This window comes from Phallusia mammillata, chromosome 3 (assembly GCF_965637545.1).
Source record: "Phallusia mammillata chromosome 3, kaPhaMamm4.hap1.1, whole genome shotgun sequence".
Classification (NCBI taxonomy): Eukaryota; Metazoa; Chordata; class Ascidiacea; order Phlebobranchia; family Ascidiidae; genus Phallusia; species Phallusia mammillata.
This window is the reverse complement of record NC_137254.1, coordinates 10,897,193-10,916,849: the sequence shown is the minus strand read 5'-3', so window position 1 is coordinate 10,916,849 and position 19,657 is coordinate 10,897,193. Positions and strand designations below refer to the sequence as shown.

The 19,657-nt window shown below is 37.3% G+C and overlaps 1 protein-coding gene, 1 long non-coding RNA gene and 1 pseudogene across 2 annotated transcripts; 1 reads left to right on the top strand and 2 right to left on the bottom strand.

The window, feature by feature from the left end:
* Window positions 1-1,311: 1,311 nt before the first annotated feature.
* Window positions 1,312-4,021, top strand: LOC145220521 (uncharacterized). Its single transcript, XR_013858207.1, has 3 exons — window positions 1,312-1,455; window positions 1,619-1,676; window positions 2,700-4,021. It is a non-coding gene; the product is annotated as an uncharacterized LOC145220521 (long non-coding RNA).
* Window positions 4,008-5,214, bottom strand: LOC145220520 (G-protein coupled receptor GRL101-like). Its single transcript, XM_080087735.1, has one exon. The coding sequence runs from the start codon at window positions 5,188-5,190 to the stop codon at window positions 4,021-4,023; it is 1,170 nt and encodes a 389-aa protein (XP_079943861.1). The 5' UTR covers window positions 5,191-5,214; the 3' UTR covers window positions 4,008-4,020.
* Window positions 5,215-13,628: 8,414 nt separating this feature from the next.
* On the bottom strand, window positions 13,629-14,487 carry LOC145219477 (uncharacterized; annotated as a pseudogene).
* Between the last annotated feature and the right edge of the window lie 5,170 nt (window positions 14,488-19,657).

Genomic DNA, 19,657 nt, shown 5'->3' with positions numbered 1-19,657 from the left:
CTTTTCCGTAATCCCGTCTGGCGCTGTAAGAACTTTATGTGAACTTTCACCCAGTCCCGTCTTTTAGTCATGTCGAACAAACGCTTTTTGGTAGTCCCGTCTAATGCTACAAGAGCTTGATGTGAACTTTCACCCAGTCCCGTCTTTTAGTCATGTCGAACAAACGCTTTTTGGTAGTCCCGTCTAATGCTACAAGAGCTTGATGTGAACTTTCACCCAGTCCCGTCTTTTAGTCATGTCGAACAAACGCTTTTTGGTAGTCCCGTCTAATGCTACAAGAACTAAATGTGAACTTTCACCCAGTCCCGTCTTTTAGTCATGGCGAACAAATGCTTTTCCGTAGTCCCGTCTAACGCTATAAGAACTGACTGTGAACTTTCACCCAGTCCTGTCTTTTAGTCATGTTTAACAAACGCTTTTCCGTAGTCCCGTCTAACGCTATAAGAACTGACTGTGAACTTTCAACCAGTCCCGTCTTTTAGTTATGTCGAACAAATGCTTTTCCGTAGTCCCGTCTAACGCTATGAGAACTATATGTGAACTTTCACCCAGTCCCGCCTTTTAGTCATGTTGAATTTCTGCGCTTTTCCGTAGTCCCGCCTCTCCCGTCTTTTAGTTTGGCACTTTTCCCGTTTGTCCCGTAACTCTGTCTCTCCCGTCTTTTAGACCTCGATTTCCGTATTCCCGTCTTTTAGACATGTTCGGTCAGTAGGTCACATCATGTGGTTTTACTTGCGCGCGGCATAAACTCGTCAAACGATGAACTGTTTTTCTCCTAAGCTTTGTTAAAAAGGTCGTTAACTGGTCGTTGTTACGTGGTTATAACACCCAAGAAGTTACTAAAGGTCAACGTTGAATTTACATATTTCGAAACACAGTTAATCTTTTACGCCTTTATCACAACTAATTTCTCAGCTTTTGTGATATTTGGAGGTTTTCAGGCTGAATTTGCCATGACACAAACTTTGAGCATTAATATCATACTTTATTTTGGTTATAGCAAGACTATTTTTGAAAGTAAATTTAACTGAGCTATAACTTCACATTTAGGTTAGACTTTATAACATTTTTTGAAAATGTGATAAAATGATTATTTTTCATTCCCACTTAATAACACACATTTTTGTGTGAAAAATGCTTATTTTACTGGAACTGAGAGAAATCTGCTTTGCACACCAGATTTGATTTATAGAAGAATTTATGAAAGTGAAGAAAATGTTTAAGGAAAACGAATGACATAGCGGAATTATGAGTTTTTGCCGATAGCAGTGAATCGTTGAATATATTACACTTAACTTGGGTGGTGTGTATCCCTAAAACTGAATATTTTATCTAAACTGGTCTAAAATATTTCAATTTATTTTGTTTTCTTCCTGCAGCTTGTTCATTTTTATCATAAAATGTTGATGGATTTGGATAAAAACTTTCATAATCAGTAGATGATTTTCACACAAGGTATGTTTATTATATACTTTATTTCACCCATATTTATTATGTGTCAGTATGTCATCGAGTTTACCCCCCTAGACTCCTAAAGATACCCTGTTAGTTCCACAAAATTCCACAAAACGTTTCAATACATATATTAAATGATCAGTTAACTGTGAAATGTACACAGGTAGAAGACTGACTGTCACTATACATCAAAATGTTCAGCACAACATCACCACAATCAGGTGAGTTTAAAATCTAAAAATAGCAGCAGTTGTGAATAAGTCTACTGTTCTTATGTTGTAAAGGAAAAGCTGTAGTTGTTAGCCACCCCACTTTGTCAAGTTTTAACAACAATTTTAACAATGATAAACCAGAATATGCAAATAACTCTTAACAAACCATGGACTTCTGAAAAAGCATCTATATGCAGCAAAATAAAATTTTGAATAACCAGATTTCAATGAACAGAAATGTTAGGTATCTGTTTAATTCTCAGTAGAAACCTGGATGTGTTGTGCATAACAAGTCAGTCATCAATCCTCAGTGCTGTTTTGTTACCACTTGTTTATTCTGTGTCTAAGTTTCGCTGGTTTGAAGCAATATCTCAAGTTTTTAGAAAATACAGGCTAGTTATTATGTGGTTAAACCATTGTTGTCCTTGCTTATGTAAGGTTGTTCATTATTACTGCAGCAAAGTTTGCTGAGCTAAAAAGTAGCATGCATTTTTTGTCAGCCTTAAATAAAATGGTATTTGACTTGTTATTTGTAGCAAGGCTTAGAACAACCACAGACCAGTATGGACAAAATATTGATATGGATAAAATATTCACACAAACTTTGCATAATTAGAAAACTAATTAATGTCCCTTGGTTCAAACTAATTTCCATTTGATTGTACATTCAATCAAATAAATATTTTGGTGCGTTTTACATTTTTTATGACAAAAGTAATAAATATGAATATTTTTCTTTTAAATTCAATTAGTACTATTACATTTCATCCATGCAAGATATTTATTACACTGCATTCTAAATAGTAAATTGTTTGGATTTCCCAAAACATCTGTTGGTTTTGAAATGAAAAACATCAACCGAGTTTTATTTTCGCAAACATTTAAGCTGAATCCAACTGTTTAACCGTTTTGTTTTACTATTATATGCCTGCTTGAAATTTAACGATGTTTTTTTTTTCTTTTTTTGAAATTTAACGATGTTTTTTTTTTCTGTTTGTTACACATAAATCAAATAACTTATCTGCTTTGTAGAAATGAGCATTGGAAAGTGGTCAAATGTCACAACATAACAATTAACAGCACCGGAAAATTTTATTCCAACAAACAGAAGGATCACATGGTGGAAATATCTACAGCACTTTGTCTGAATTAAACACAGATGCATTTAAATTTTAAACCATTGATGTGTTGTTGAATCTTATTTTCCAACAGTAAAATGACTAAAGTATTACAACAGGAGCTTTTATCTATATTGCTTTTACACAAGCACTGTAAACCATTGAATGCTATTTTCCACATTTGCAATTTCATCTTAAGAGGGTCACAACTTAGTATTTTGCAACAGATGTTTTCTGCATTTTTGGTTAGTTTAGTGCAGGGTCATGCAACATACGGCCCAGAGCCAGAGCACGGCCCGCGACAGCTATTTGTGTAGCCCGCGCTGACTGCGGCAAGTGGTCAATTGTTTTATACTTTTCACTGTTAACTCGTAGGAAGTTGTTATTTGGCATTTTTGACATTTTCAAGGTAAAGCTCTCTGGTTTAAAATTTTGCCCTCGTGGACCCATGGAAACAACCCAGGGACCCTTGAGAGTAGCGCAAACTGCAGGTTGGAAACCACTGCAGTAAATGAATTTTTATCAAAAAGTATCAAATTTACCCTCAACATCATTATACATGTAAATTGTGCCATTACAATAAACCGTTTCACGCCCCTAGTTTAGTGCTATCCCTATTCATAGTGAGGTTAGTGGTTGAAATCCCAGGCAACTTCTCAGTGATCAATGTAACAGCCTTGATTTTCTATAGTTGATCACAATTAAACCCACAGGTTGCGTAGCTGATTTCAATTCGGTGATTGTTTAAGTGCTATTATGTAGCTTTACTTGCTATCCTTCACCGATGCTTGTGTCCTATTACTCTTGGAAAAATGTGGCTCTTGGAAACTACATGACGATTTGCACAGACTCTTTTAACTGTTACTAAACCTGGATATTTATGTGCGTATTGTTGCAAAACTTGTTCTTAATTACAAAGTGGTTATTTTTCCGACAAAAGGCAAAATTAGTTTCTATTCTGTTTCAAATGTAACAATCGTTCTTTCTATATTTAAAAATCATGCTTAACCCTTGAAGTGCCCTTTTACTATGTTTGTGACTTTCCTAACCTAGCTCTTGCCAAAGTAATAACACATACAAAAATACTTTGACATTAAAGTCAATTTTTTACATGATCAATTTACATAAGCATATGTACATGACGAAAACCAGATCGAGTATAACAAGATTTAACAATGTGAAAACTGCAACAAATATTTGTGGGATATTTACAATTGTTTAAGTTTGTGGTTGTTTCATTCTCTGATCTCAACCACTCTGTCGCATTCTTCATCTGCACGAGCATTGTATCTCACAGCTAAATCAGATAATCGATTTGTAGATGCTCGTAGAACGGACAATTTCTCCATCAGCCATTTCTTTGCCCTGACAAGTTGATCTTCTATTGCTTTAGAGTAAAGCAACGGATTAAGAGCGCTGTTGATTGGAAGCAACAGACAAGCGCTCAACACATAAGCATCTGGTGGCATCTTGATTCCTTCAATACTCAAATATCCCATGACACAAATTGGAATCCAGCAACAGAAGTCGGTCAAAATCAACCTCGAGATTCTCTTCTGCATCTTGGAGCTGATATCATTGCTTCTAGATTCTTTCATGCGGTTACTCTGTTTGTAGATGAGAACATATGCAATAACCATGTAGATGAACATTAGGAAGTTGATTGTGATGAGGAAAGTTGAATATTCCCAAGCAAATTCACTGGTTGTGGCAAACAAACGTGGCATACAGACGCTTGTTTCTCCGTAATATCCAAACTCTCCTTTGATTGGGTTGCGAGGAAATGTTTGCTTGATAGTTTTTTTTACATCAATCCAACTTTCGGGTTCTACACCGATAATTTTATCTGCAAGAAGTGACATGTTTTCCCTGGAAACAAAATCACTTCCAAAAATGTTGTTTGGAAACCAAACATCAGTTGTAAAATATTCCGAAGTGACTTTCAGTAAAGGAATAGTCGCAAAAACTACAGCTGAAATCCAGCAAAACAATTCAGCAAGTAAAACTCTAAGAACACCTACACTTCGAATTGTAAATGGCTTAAAAGCTGATACAAGGCGAAAAGTGGTCATTGCTGTCATGGTCATGGCCGATGCTTCAGAAGAAACCACTGCAAGTGCTCCAAGCCCCGAACACAAACTACTTGATCTCCATTCTTTATCAAATAAACAATAAGAGCCAGAAAATTGTGTTCCTTGCACTATGACTACAAGCAGATAAATTCCCATTAGGAAATCTGAGCAACAGAGGTTTAGAATGAAAATATTTGTGTTAATAAAAACATTTTTGTTTCTGTCTACATTCCATAAGCTATAAGCAGTTGCAATAAACACAAACGAATTTCCTCCCAAAGCTAACACAGCTGTTATCCAGAAAATTGCTCGGTACATTGGATTGGCAATCATTTCATTGACGTCTGCAAACGCGTCCCCAGCCAAGTTCACACATTCATCACTTCCGTCAGAACAATCGCGAATTCCATTCTGCACCAGTTTCCATTCAACCGACAATGGTTGTTTATTTGTGCAATAAAACCTTTTTTTTTCACAACGACATTTGCTTTCATCAGATTCATTGTCACAGTCGATTATTCCGTCACAAACTGTTTTTCTGTCAATAGAAAACCTATCTTTGGATTTGCAAAAGAACTGGGTTTTGTTACAAAGTTCTTGAAATTCATCCGAGCTGTCGTCACAATCAACTTTTCCATCGCACACCTGAGTGAGTTTTATGCTGATTTCTCCATCTGAGAAACATTTAAACATGTTTCGACAATTAATTTCACCAACTATTCCTAAACTGTCCTTAATTGTTCCATCACATCCAAAGCTCAACCACAGTTTCACACTAGAAGAAACATCTTCAAAACTCGAAAAAGTATTGCTCAACAGATTGTAATCTGTTCTCGCGCACTTTAAAACTTCGGCAATTCCGGCACCATCAGGATTTCCGAATATACATTGAGTTCGGAAGTCATTTGGAAACGAACAATATTTCGTATTTATCTGATCAACACATTGCACGCTCGAGTTGCACAACCTTCCACTTTGACCTGAACATACTGATTTATTTTGACAATGCATCTGATTTGAAGGACAAGCACCTCTTATATTATTACACAGACTTTGATTTAAACACAAACACTCATCTGACATATCAAAGCAGTCTACTATACCGTCACAAACTTGCTTTGGTGATATGATCAACTTTTTATCCAAGCACTGAAAACATTTGAACTGTCCGTTGACAAAACAAAGATCAGATTTATCAGAACATTGAGCCACTGAATCGTAAACATTGGTTTGTGGCAAAACACAAACACCTTGTCTCGATGATCCAGAGCATTTAAACCCAAAACCTGACTTAATTTCATCACTATTGTCACTGCAACTACTAACTCCGTCACAAAAATCACTTCCAGCTATGATTTTTTTGTTTTCACAAATGACATAATTCTGACAAGGTTTTATCGTTTTTTTGTAGTTTGAGGAGACACAAATAACATTCTTGCTTTCACATCTGTTGATGTCATCGGCGCATGATGGTTGGATTACTGTGTTGCACTTTGCTGGAACTGTGGAATGTACAAGATACCTGGCAAGTTGTTCACTCTTACAAGTTGTGGCAAACATTGTGCGGGACTGACATGTGAAGTTGGAAACTGAACAAAGTTCGTCACTTCCATCATAGCAATCCTTAAATCCATCACCAATCCAGTCAACAGGTATGCATCTGACAGCAGATGTGCAATGTTTGTTAACAGGATCACATGGACATCTGGCATAAACTCCAGAGCAGTTACATGTGTAATGTGTCTCATCACTACCATCAAAACAGTCCCGATTTCCATCACACAGCAAAGATCGGTCAATACAACCTCCACCTATACTGATATCGCATTGTTTTGAGCCAACACATGAACATTGAAACTTGTTAGCAGGACAAGTGCAATTAACTTCATCACTCCAGTCTCCACAGTCATTATCTTCATCACATTGATGGTCTTTGTCGATGCAACCATATCCAGTTGTGCAGTTCTTTGTTTTGTAACAATCACATTCAAATTGATAGGCTGGACAAGTGCAATTAACTTCATCACTCCAATCTCCACAGTCATTAATTCCATTACATTCCTGGTATTTTTTGATGAAACCATAGCTAGTTGTGCAGTTCTTTGTTTTGTAGCAAAGGCATTCAAACTTATTAGCTGGACAAGTGCAATTAACTTCATCACTCCAATCTCCACAGTTATTATATCCATTACATAGCAAGTATTTGTGGAAGCAACCATATATAGTTGTGCAGTTATTTGTTTTGTAACAATCACATTCAAACTGATAGGTTGCACAAGTGCAATTAACTTCATCACTCCAATCTCCACAGTCATTCTTTCCATTACATTGCCAGTCTTTGTTGATGCATCCAAATCTAGTTGTGCAGTTCTTTGTTTTGTAACAATCACATTCAAACTTATGAGCTGGACAAGTGCAATTAACTTCATCACTCCAATCTCCACAGTCATTATCTCCATCACATTGATAGTCTTTGTTGATGCAACCATATTCAGTTGTGCAGTTCTTTGTTTTGTAACAAGGGCATTCAAACTTATCAGCTAGACAAAGGCAATTTACTTCATCACTCCAATCTCCACAGTCATTATCTCCATCACATTGATAGTCTTTGTTGATGCAACCATATTCAGTTGTGCAGTTCTTTGTTTTGTAACAAGGGCATTCAAACTTATCAGCTGGACAAAGGCAATTTACTTCATCACTCCAATCTCCACAGTCATTAATTCCATTACATTGCCAGTCTTTGTTGATGCAACCATATTCAGTTGTGCAGTTCTTTGTTTTGTAACAAGGGCATTCAAACTTATCAGCTGGACAAAGGCAATTTACTTCATCACTCCAATCTCCACAGTCATTAATTCCATTACATTGCCAGTCTTTGTTGATGCAACCATATTCAGTTGTGCAGTTCTTTGTTTTGTAACAAGGGCATTCAAACTTATCAGCTGGACAAAGGCAGTTAGCCTCATCACTGCCATCTAAACAATCTATCCTTCCATCACATCGGTCAACCCTAATCACACACCCAACACCTCCTTTACAAGTTGTGTTGAAGCAGTCACACTGAAAGCGGTATTTAGGACAAACCTCACCAAACTCGTCGCTCCAATCACCACAATCGCTGTATCCACTATTTACCCACCACATCTCAATACATCCTGGCTTGTCCCCACACCGACCGAACTTGTGACAAGCACATTCGAACATTGAAGAAGGGCAGGTGCAGTTGGGACCGCGGTACGGTTTCTCGCACACCGAGAGATTTTCAGGTTCTGTGAAAAAAAATTGAGATTTTCAGGTCCTGAAAAATCTTAGTTTTGCAATGAAAACATGGCAAAAATAACTTTTACAGAAAAAATAACTGATGCACAAGTTGGAAAGAAACACATAAGTTTAATTTGCTAGAAAACATGTGCTGTTAACTATTGGATTGATCTTGATCGAGGTCAGCTTACTTGTGTAAGGTCGAGGAGCGAGACTGAAATCCTCACCCGGACATTCACCTTCCGCACATCCGACGAAAAACAATAGAAACAATAACCACATCATGTTTATGATTTCTATAACTTAGCTGCAGTGTTAAGTACACACTGACGTGATTTCCTTTAGTTCAGCATAAAAAGAATCAAGCGGTTAGGTTTTGTTTTCCCGCTCAAGAATAAAACGCAAGTTAACTAAAACGTTAGCAAAAGTAATGGTTTTTTTATACTTGCATAAACTATTCGTTGTATAATCAGCACCAAGTGAACCAACTTTACCTAACCAATTAAAAACGACTACCACACTGCAAGTGACTATTCACATGAAATCAAGGCGAGAAGCGAAGCAACGCATTTTATCGTTCGACTTAGCCTGGGGTGACCTGCTCTGGGCGGCATTTAGAACATTTCTCTACTCGATGAGTTTTCCAGTTGGTAAAAAATGGCAGAAATTTCTCATGTGCAAACGCCTGTCATATTTCCTATCTGTCCACATTTCGTGTCTGCACGCTTATAAATTTACTGAAATCTAAAACCCCCAATCTTGCTTCCTGATTGATAATAATTGAGGAGCAATGCACATGAGCACGACTGGGAACTACCCCGTTGGTGCATTAAGTTTGCTTCCTGGTTCAACTTTCGCTTAGACTGTGATGCGATTTTGTTTACCGTAAAAACAAATTAATCAAAGAAAAGAAAAACTGTGATGGCACTGGCATAAATACATCCGCGATACAAGGACAAGAAATTTAAAAATTTGGAATTAAGATGTTGCTACAAGTAAAAATCAACTGAGAGGCAAAAATTTGGCGCAAAATATGTATTTCTGTCAAATTTCTAAAGTTGATGTGACGCGTAGTATAATGGGCACGTTTATAAGGCTCAAGCAAATTATGGTATATCGAATTTTTAAGTTATATAACAGAAGTGCTCCACAACCAGTCTGCTGTGAAACGATGCTTGGTGTGGCGCAGTGCAACTGTAAACTAAAAAGTCTTTTCAATATCGAGATAATTTATTCACAACCAATTTAACAATACAACATGGACAATTGCTGCGGCAGTGCTCATTAAAACAAACAGAAACATTTCATTAAAAATTTCAAATACCAAAGTGTTTTGTGTTTCCTACACATTTTCCGTTTAGTTCATGTGTGTCGTGGATTCTTAACTTTTTGTAAGTGTGACTTCAGTACAATAAAACGAACACTGCACAATAATTCAGATCAGCGCCCTTCAACCTATTTAGTGACATTGACCCCTAAGGCATTTTGTCAATCCCCCAAAAAATATTAGGCCCATGTTGTTTTTACTGAAAATTCACTGAAGCGCATTTGCCATGTTGCTTGGATTGGTTGTTTCTGCTTTTTTTCTCGCAATTCGTTTACAGCGTAGCGAGACTTTGGTTATGATGTCACAATTGGTCATTTATCTAGACCAGGGGCCGGCAATCTTTTAGGCGACGCGTACCAATTTACTTGTTATTTTCATGTGTTTTATGACCTCGCGTGCCAACGTTTCTCTAAATAATAGTGGTTTGTACCAGCATATATCAATAATGAAGAGAAACCAGAGTGTTTTGTGCATGTAAGACTGAATTTTACGACGGTGACATGATAAATACTATAAACAAGCAATGTAACAGGTGAAATTGTTACTTCAATATAAACACGCAAATCGGTTGGCGTACCATAAAAAAATACTTCGCGTGTCAACCTTGGAACGCATGCCAGGGACTGCCGACCCCTGATCTAGATTGTACATGGAAGCGTACATGAAGCGTTACTGTTCGTAACAATATATTATGAACCATTCCTGTTTGAATTGTTGCAACAAACTTCGTAGAAGCACTGCGGAACTTTTGGAATTCCCGGAACCCCTGTTACCGTTACATGATAGAACCCCCAGGAGCCTGGTGTTATTGAACACGCTTGTTCCACGATTTAGATAAACATTACTCAGAAAAGTAAAATGAGTCAACGCCAGTCTCATATTTCCCACGTCCACACGGAGATAATTAAGCGGAAATTCAACAACCCCTTCCAAGCTTGCTTCCTGATTGATATCAATTGAGGAGCAATGCACATGAGCACGAACTGGGAACAACCTGTTGGTGCATTAAGCTTGCTTCCTGGTTCAACTTTCGCTTAGACTGTGATGTGATTTTGTTTACCGTAAAAACTAATTAATCAAAGAAAAGAAAAACTATTATGGCACTGGAGTAAATACATCCGCGTTACAAGGACAAGAAATTTAAAAATCGGGATTAACATGTTGCTACAATTAAAAATCAACTGAGATGCAAAAATAAGGCGCAAAGTATGTATTTCTGTCAAATTTCCAAACTTGATGTGACGTGTAGTATAATGGAAATGTTTGTAAGGTTAAAGCAAATTATGGTACATAGTAATGTTTTAAGTTTTATAATAGAAGTGCTCCACAACCAGTTTGCTGTGAAACGATGCTTGGTGTGGCGCAGTGCAAATGGAAACTAAAAAGTCTTTACAATATCGAGATAATTTATTCACAACCAATATAACAATACAACAAATTGACAATTACTGCGGCAGTGCTCATTAAAACAAACAGAAATATTTCATTAAAAAAACACAAATACCAAAGTGTTTTTTTTGTTTCCTACTCATTTTCCTTTTAGTTCATGTGTGTCGTGGATTCTTAAATTGTTGTAAATGTGACTTCAGTGCAATAAAATGAACACTGCACAATGATTCAGATCAGTGCTCTCTAAATTTTTTAATGACACGGACCCCTAAGGCATTTTGTCAACCCCCCAAAAAATGTTAGGCCCATTTTATTTTTACTGAAAATTCATTGAAGTGCATTTGCTATGTTGCTTGGATTGGTTGTTTCTGCTTTTTTTCTCGCAATTCGATTGCGTACATGGAGCGTTGCTGTTCGTAACAATATGTTATGAACCATTCCTGTTTCAATTGTTGCAACAAACCTCGTAGAAGCACTGCGCGACCCTAAGAATTCCCGGGACCCTGTATCCGTTACATGATAGAACCCCCAGGAGCCTGGTGTTATTGAACACGCTTGTTCCTCGATTTAGATAAACAATACTCAGAAAAGTTTAGTGAGTCAACGCCAGTCTCATATTTCCCACGTCCACGCGGAGATAAATAAGCTGTAATCCGATAACCCCTTCCAACCTTGCTTTCTGATTGATATTAATTGAGGAGCAATGCACAGGAAGCACGAAATGGGAACTACCCCGTTGGTGCATTAAGTTTGCTTCCTTGTTCAACTTTCGCTAAGACTGTGATGCGATTTTGATTACCGCAAAAATTAATCAAAGAAAATAGAACTGTCATGGCACCGAAGTAAATGCATCCGCGTGATGGACTGTGTTGTTAATTGTTTAGTGCAGACAAAATTCCCAAATTAAAATATCTATACATCGTAATTAACCGCGACAAAAAGCTTGCTTCCTGATTGATATTAATTGAGGAGCAATGCACGGTAGCACGAACTGGGAACTACCCTGTTGGTGCATTAAGTTTTCTTCCTGGTTCAACTTTCGCTTTTAGACTGTGATGTCAATTATTTGCTGCAGACAAAAATTAACAAAATAAAATATCAATACATCGTAATAAACTGCGACAGAAAATACACCTTTTGGCAATCCAATTGAATTAAACCGTTAAACTATTTGACTTCCTTGCGAGATTTAAGCTAGCCCGTCGAAACAAGCCAATTTCGTAAACAACAGTTTACAGCAACATTTCCACAAATTATCGTTGCAATTGCTGCATGGTAATATTAACTTGAGTTCACTTGTATTGTTGAATGGAAACTACGGCCAGCTAATGGTGCAGTGAGAACTTATCAGTTTGCAAATTATGTGGGAGTTGAAACTTGGCTAATTAAACCAATCGGTGCCCTTGGAATGAAACTATATTACAAAAATTGCGTGTTGAGCGATAAACATTGTAACGACGAAAATGACACACGGTTGGCTGAATAGAATCGGAAACTACTCTCACTTTTTCGGGTTTTCACTCCGCCTCAGTCTAAAGGCGTCAACACATTAATGTTTCTAACAAAGAAACGGTCGTGATACATCTTATCCCTGTATTGAACCGAGCAGTTTGAAGTGTTGGTAAACTTTGGATTTTTTAATCCTTTCACGTAAATGTGGCAATCAATGTAAGCAAAACATTACACAAAGTGTTAAAAGATACATGCACGTTTTGTTTTACGTTTTGTTACGTTCCCTTCCTTAGGTGTAAGAACTCCGTGGTTGGGTAAGCATCGGTTAATACACAACAAGCAACATGTTGGGTAGATAATTATGAGAGCAAGGACCTTTATTTAAGCATCATCCATCCGCAGGCAAAATAACACCTTTAAGCAAGCGTTAAAAATACAATTTGTCAAGAGCGCAAGGCATTCTTCCGCACAACAAGCACGCATGCTGAACCGGTACGTCATACGCCGAAAAGCTTATAATATTTCAGCATGCGTGACAAGGCTTCCCATATGAGCTTAATGACGGGTTATTTCTTGCGCTTGCAAAACGACACCAGTAACACATTAAATGCAAGCAAGGCGAAACTTCCACCCTAAGAATTACGGCGCTTAAAGTCCTTTACTGTGCACAGGTCACAAAAACATTGCAAGCTGAACATTTAATGAAACTTCACATTTCATATTCAGTCATACACTGTTCGTGTGTTAAATAATGTCAAACGATCAAATGTGTCGATCTTATTGGTCGTGCTGTGGTATGTAACAAATCGCCCACTTGGCGCGCCCGCAAAATTGTTATGAACTTATCAAAGCGCGTTTGGTTTTTCGCACTGTCCACTGAGTTAATACTGCATTGTAAATTATAATGCACGCAAGTTGTGAAATTTCCGGTCGAAATTGCCGTTTTGGCGAAGTTTCGGTTTCGGCCCGAACCTTTTAAAATTCGAAACCAAACGCGTTAAATAAATGAAATCATAAGTTTAATGGTGAAAATAACGGCACAAATAGACGTAACAAGCGACATGCTTTATTGTTCAAACGTTTCGGCAAATGCTCATGCCATCATCAGTGATATGAAGGCCACATCAATTGCACCCATTTATATACACGTTAGTCGCATAAAAGAATGATAAAAAGGTGCGAAACAAGCGTCGCATAAAAACGATAGATAAAAAAGGTGCGCAGAAGCGAGTGTGCGTCTGACCAAACAGGTGCAGAGCAACTACGACATACAATATATTTACAAACAAAGAAACAATAGTAGAACAGCACGTCACATCAAAAATACGCAATAAGTTAATCAGGTATTAAACAAATACAGAGGAACCGACTTAGAATCAACGTTTAATTCCGGTTTATAGCGTTGAAGGAAAATTGATTCCAGTAACATTAGTCGATAGCGGTCCCTGGCTGTCCCAAGCACTTCCGGGTGTTTAAAGTCCACTACATGGTCTTTGTTGGCCTGAAGGTGTTGACACACCTCGGACGTTTCGATTTGTTGGTGTTCATGAACTCGCGTTCCAAGGTTTCGCCTGGTTTCTCAAATGTAGGTTTTTCCACAAAAACATTTCAGTCTGTAAACAACCGAAGATCGGTTGAGTAATCCTTGCATGTCCTTATGCACAAATGCTTTCACAAGCTTCTGTGTTTGGTGGAAAATACGTACACGGACCTTTCCGTCTGTTGCTTTAAGGATAAAACTGAAGAGTTCTTTCTGTATGCGGTGGTTGATGTCACCAAGGTAGTTTGATGCAACTAAATTTGGTGTTGGAATCCAAATCTGTGGACTTAGCTACATGGAGGTAGCGTCTGTTTAACACCAACCTAATACACCTGGATACGAACTTGGCCGGATATCCATTTTGAAGTAGAAAGCCTTTGATGCGCATAAATTCCCTATGCATGTTATTATAGTTACCCTCAATCCTGTATGCCCTATTTAGCAGCGAACAGGCAAGGTTGACTTTGTGTTGAAATGGTACAAAACTGGCCCATTTTGCATTAAAGCCTATGCACGTCGGCTTTCGGTATGTGGTGGTGGAGAAATGGCCGCCTGAGCTATCTACCAACACATCTAGAAAGGGAACCCTTTGTTCTTGTTCAACTTCCTTTTTGAATTTGATGTTTCTGTGGATCTTGTTCATGTTGTTAAAAAATATATCGATTTTTTACGTTATGATAAACAGTGCTCTGAAATCATTATCAAGACAGTTAAAAACCCAGTGGTTTAACCGCATTAGTGATGCATTGCCCATATAAGGGCGGACTACATCATGATAAACGAAATAGGGCGGAAAATTGGATTTATGGTGAAATTACGTTAAGCCCAAATCAAGCCTGTTTCATTCAAACTTGAGCATGAAAAGCAAGTTGACAGCTTTGCAGGACTTGGAACTCGCTGGGTGAATTACATGGTATGGAGGCTTAGTTTTAATATTGGCAACCATAAACAACAATTCACCGAGTCGGATATAGTAACACTATTCTTTTTTTTCATTATGTTTATTCGGTTGTAAACTTGTCGTGGATTTATGGTTTGTTGGTGTATAGTCTGAATAAGCATTAAGGCAGGTTTACACTATTCGTAGCGCGCTTAAACATGCGTTTGTTTGTTTACTTTATTCTGTGTGGTTTCGCGCTTGACTGATTTCGGGCGCTGATGTTCCGCAGAAATGAACGAGCGATCGCCTACCGAGCGTTTTTCTGCGTTACAAGCAGCTTGAACCTGCGCAAACGGTTTGTGTTATCACTGTGTGCGGGATTTTGAATAGAAAAAGTTGGTTTAATTGCCAAACATAAATAATCGTACGTTATTTGCTTCAAATTTAAACAATCTTGTATGATTTCTAAGATGCAAAATGATGTTAACTAATAAAAAATCATGTAATTTAAATTTATTTAAATCTTTTTCGAATCCAAAATTAGGTAACAATACATTTATGGTTATCGACAGTTGCTCAGAGCTAAAAATGACTCAATCACTGAACCGTGAAGATTGTTTTAAAAATTTGACGCAGTGTATGAAATATTTTGCAAAAAAGCGGCAATAGAAAGCTCTTTGCAGTAAAACAGCCCCACTCTGGAAGTTTTATAAGTTAGTCAATTAGAATGTAGTTAAACATAAGAGATGTTTTTGTTTTAAATTCCACAAGGAAATGTGATCAATGTTAATATATGTTTGGATTTACTGTTGATTATAAAGTTGTAACCGTTTATAATTAAAAAAAAATAAACCTGGCTGATCAATTTGTGTTTAGAAAACCACTTAAAAATAAATATTAGAGAACAGATTAATATTTTGTATGCAATTAAACGGAATGCGTGGCAAACCCGACTGTTTTAAGTATAGAAACATTTAACTAGAAAGGAGCAAATGTTCAGTTTATTGTCATTTTCTTATATGAGTTTGCATTGTGGTTCAGGACTGGTATTCTGTGATTGCTTGTGGGATTTAGAAGCATCAATCGGTAAGAAAAGGCTTCAGAAATGCTGTAATGTGCAGAGTTTGACCATAAATTATATGGGAACTGCAAGAAATGACTAATGCTATGTGTTTGTGTATAAATTGTGTCTTTAATTTGCTTGTTTTTCAATAACATGCAAAAATTAGATAGCTGGGATAGTAAACATTTTTTGCCCAAGAATTATAAACTGGAATTATTAAACATAAAATTCCATGTGTACAAGTTTAGTGACTTTATTGCTTCACTGTTTGATCTTGCTATATTGAACTATGCTAAAGAGAATACTCATGAATGCAGTGCATGCAATTTGAAACAGTTTTTCAGGTTGTAAAGGTTGCATTATTTCAGAAATTTTGAAATGACCAATGTTTTGTTTATCAGAGAAAAATTCTAATCACTCTGTTTCCCTCCTCTGGAAAACCATTGAAACCCACTCAGGGATGATAATTTCACCACCAATCATTTCTTTGCTCTGATAAGTTGACCTTCTAATGCTAAAGAAATCAATAGACATGTTAATTAAAATCACCAGAAAGGCTGTGAACACAAAATCATTGGATCTACAATTTTTAGCAAAAATACTAGCCAGAAAATCTGAGTTCTTTGCACTGTAACTTCTAGTGGGAAGTTGCCCTAAACACAAGCGTATTTTCTTTCAAAGCCAACACAACTGTTTTAAAGCAGCCATTCAATGGAACTTAAACTCACAATCTTTAAGACCCCCCAGAAACAGTCACAAAAACGAAAGTTTGGCGCTTTAATGGGTTTAATTGAAAAATCGTTCTGTACCTTTGTTTGACTGCCACATCGGGTGGAATATAACAGCATGCAGGTACCAACGCAGGTTCGTATAACAATACGCGATGTGTGCGCGGAAATTGTTGCGCGCTCGGCAGCAATTAGATGCCAGTCACCCGAGCTTGCAGCTTGCCGGTGTATTACGCAACGGTTACGTTCTGTGTTTCTGGCTGTTGCGAAATAATACCTATGGTCATGTCCTATCGACTAATCATGTAAGAATTGAAACATTTCATATGAAACCTTTGTTCTGCCTTTGCAAACACTTTTATAGTTTTATGCAAGTTTGCATAGGAACTTGTAATCCAATTGGAACAACATTTTAGATTAGTTAAAAGGGCGTATACGGTCTTTGAAGCGCATATACTCACATCTTGGACTTTCTACAGGTTGATCTGGGATTTGAACTAGTGATGCACGTAAGTTTCGGTTGACCGAAATGTATTGGCGGAATATACTGTTTTAATGTTGTTTTCGGTTTCTATATTAATGATTATTATTCAGTATGCAATTAAGTGCAATGTTTGACAAACCCAATCTCAATTAACCGGAATAATTGGAAAGTTATTTACGTTTCAAGTATTTCTAAACATTTTTACTGTCTTTGTTCCAGTATGAATTTGTATTCTGGTTCAGGCCTGATATTCTTTGCTTTATTGTGGGATGTAAAAACATAAACTTATAACAAGATGTTTTTAATATGTGGAAATGTGTTGTGCAGAGTATAACACAAAACCATTTCACAAAAGTACAAAATTGCAAGAAATGACCAATGCCGGACAACTGCTTTTTAAATTGCGTGAAATAATTCCTTATATTTACATGTAACATATTGAATAATGATCTTGCCAGTTTTCTGTGTTTTGTATAGTTTAGTTTAATGTGCAAATGATGAATGCAGGTGCGAAATAAGGTGTTTTGCCATGAACTTGTATCTGACTTTGGACATTTGGACTTTTCAAACATTTTATTCGTATGCATTCATTTCAATTGTATCGGTCAAATTACGTCGCCTTTTTTCTACACAAAAGCTTGACCGGCTATTAAACCTGTTTTCTAATCACTGCATCGGTCATAAACTTGCTCAAGCCTATATTTGTATGTCTAATTTACGTGTTAACGGGAACCACGTCTTAAACGGCTTCCAGCTATGTTACATTTGACATTTCTATAATCAATTTAATGAATAATTACGAATTAGAACTTAGTTAATCTTCTCGGACGTACGTTTTTACAACTATGCTCGCATAACAAAATGTGACCTGAACGCTATATAAATCAGCATGTTGTAGGCTTAAAATCAGTTACCATAACAAGTGTACATGGGCATAACAGAGCAGTGGATAGCTCACGCGTTGGCGTTATGACATTTGTGTTGCGTGTTTAACCCCAAATGGCGCTGTTGTTTCATTCTTTGTCAAATATAGATTTGGGAATGTTACTTTAGTTTGGCGTCTTTTACGTTTACTTAGGCAGCGTCAGTTTGTTTATTAGAGTCAGATAAACGGAATGTTGTTAGTTGTCTACCTTAAGGGTCAGTACGAACTCATACTGCTGACAAATGATGTTTGTTATTGTGATACATAGAACTGTTGAACAAAGAATACCAACAAAAACAGTTCATGTTATATACAACATAGAGTTTTTCAGTTTGCAAATGTAATCATGGGTGTTTTTTTTTCAGAATGAAATAACCAATCTCTGCATCAGCTTTGGAACCCACTATTAAATCCGATGAGCGATTTGCAAATACCCGTCGGGAGGATAATTTCTCCACCAGTCATTTCTTTCGGTAAGTTGATCTTCTAATTACATTGTAAAAAGAGCTATCTCCTAGAATCAATAGACCAGCCCTAAACACAAAGACGATTTGGTTTACGTTTTTTAAACAAAATACTAGCCAGAAAATTTGAGTTTTTTGCACTATAATTCCCAGCAGATAAATTCCCATGGATAAATATGAAAAACATAGCTGTTTAAGGAGCAGCAATGGAGTGGTTTGATCCACAATGTTTGAAATCTCCAGAAAAAGTAACAAAAATGTAAGTTTGGCGATTTTAAGTGTTTAATTGGAAAATCATTTAGTACCGTCATGTGTTGCGTATTATAATGCATTGGGTGGTATATTAACAGCATGCAGCTACTAACACAGATTCGTATAACAATACGCGATGTGTGCGAGGAAATTGTTGCGCGCTCGGCAGCAATTAGATGCCAGTCACCCAAGCTTGCAGCTTACCGGTGTATTACGCAACCGTTACATTCTGTTTTAAGCTGTTGCGAAATAATCCCAACAATTATGCGCTATCGACCAATGGTGTTGTAATATCGATATTCCCAAACAAACCTTTATTTTGTCTCAAAAATTTTTTGAATTTGGGGACTTTCGTACTTGCAACGTGCGTGAAATATATATTTAACTTTTAAATAGCTTTTACGGTTCTGCGTCGTTCTAGGCCCTAGAATCTAGGGCTTCTTAAAGGTTGAGCTGAAACTCAAACCACCGACCTCGCGATTGCAAGGCGGTTGCACTAACCACTGGGTCATCTTAGAGGACGAGCTGGGATTAGAACCACCAACCTTACGATTGCAAAGCGGTCGTACTAAGCACTGGGTCATCTTAGAGGCAGAGCTGGGATTAGAACCACCAACGTTACGATTGCAAGGCGGTTGCACTATTAACCACTTGGTCATCTTAGAGGCCGAGCTGGGATTAGAACCACCGACCTTGTGATTGCAAGGCGGCTGCATTAACCACTGGCCAAAAAATTTTGCAAGACTGTTTTTCTTATCAATGGACTACCTTAGAGAATGAAATGGGAATACGATCATTAATCTCATGATTGTAATGGGGCTGTATGAACGTGGGTCATCTTGGGGGCTAATTGATTACACTTATGTTGCACAACCATCATGCACTTTGTACGCAGAGAATTGTTTTCAACACGCGACCACACGTTAAAGCATGTTTATGGGGATTGTGACTCAACAATTGTTTTACGATCACAATACGGTTTCCTGATTTTGCATCCGTTGTTGAACGATGCATTGGATTAAAGCCAGGTGC

Bases quoted from the DNA above. Each gene is read 5' to 3' on its own strand.
- LOC145220520 (XM_080087735.1), bottom strand. From the start codon at position 5,190: ATGATTGCCAATCCAATGTACCGAGCAATTTTCTGGATAACAGCTGTG.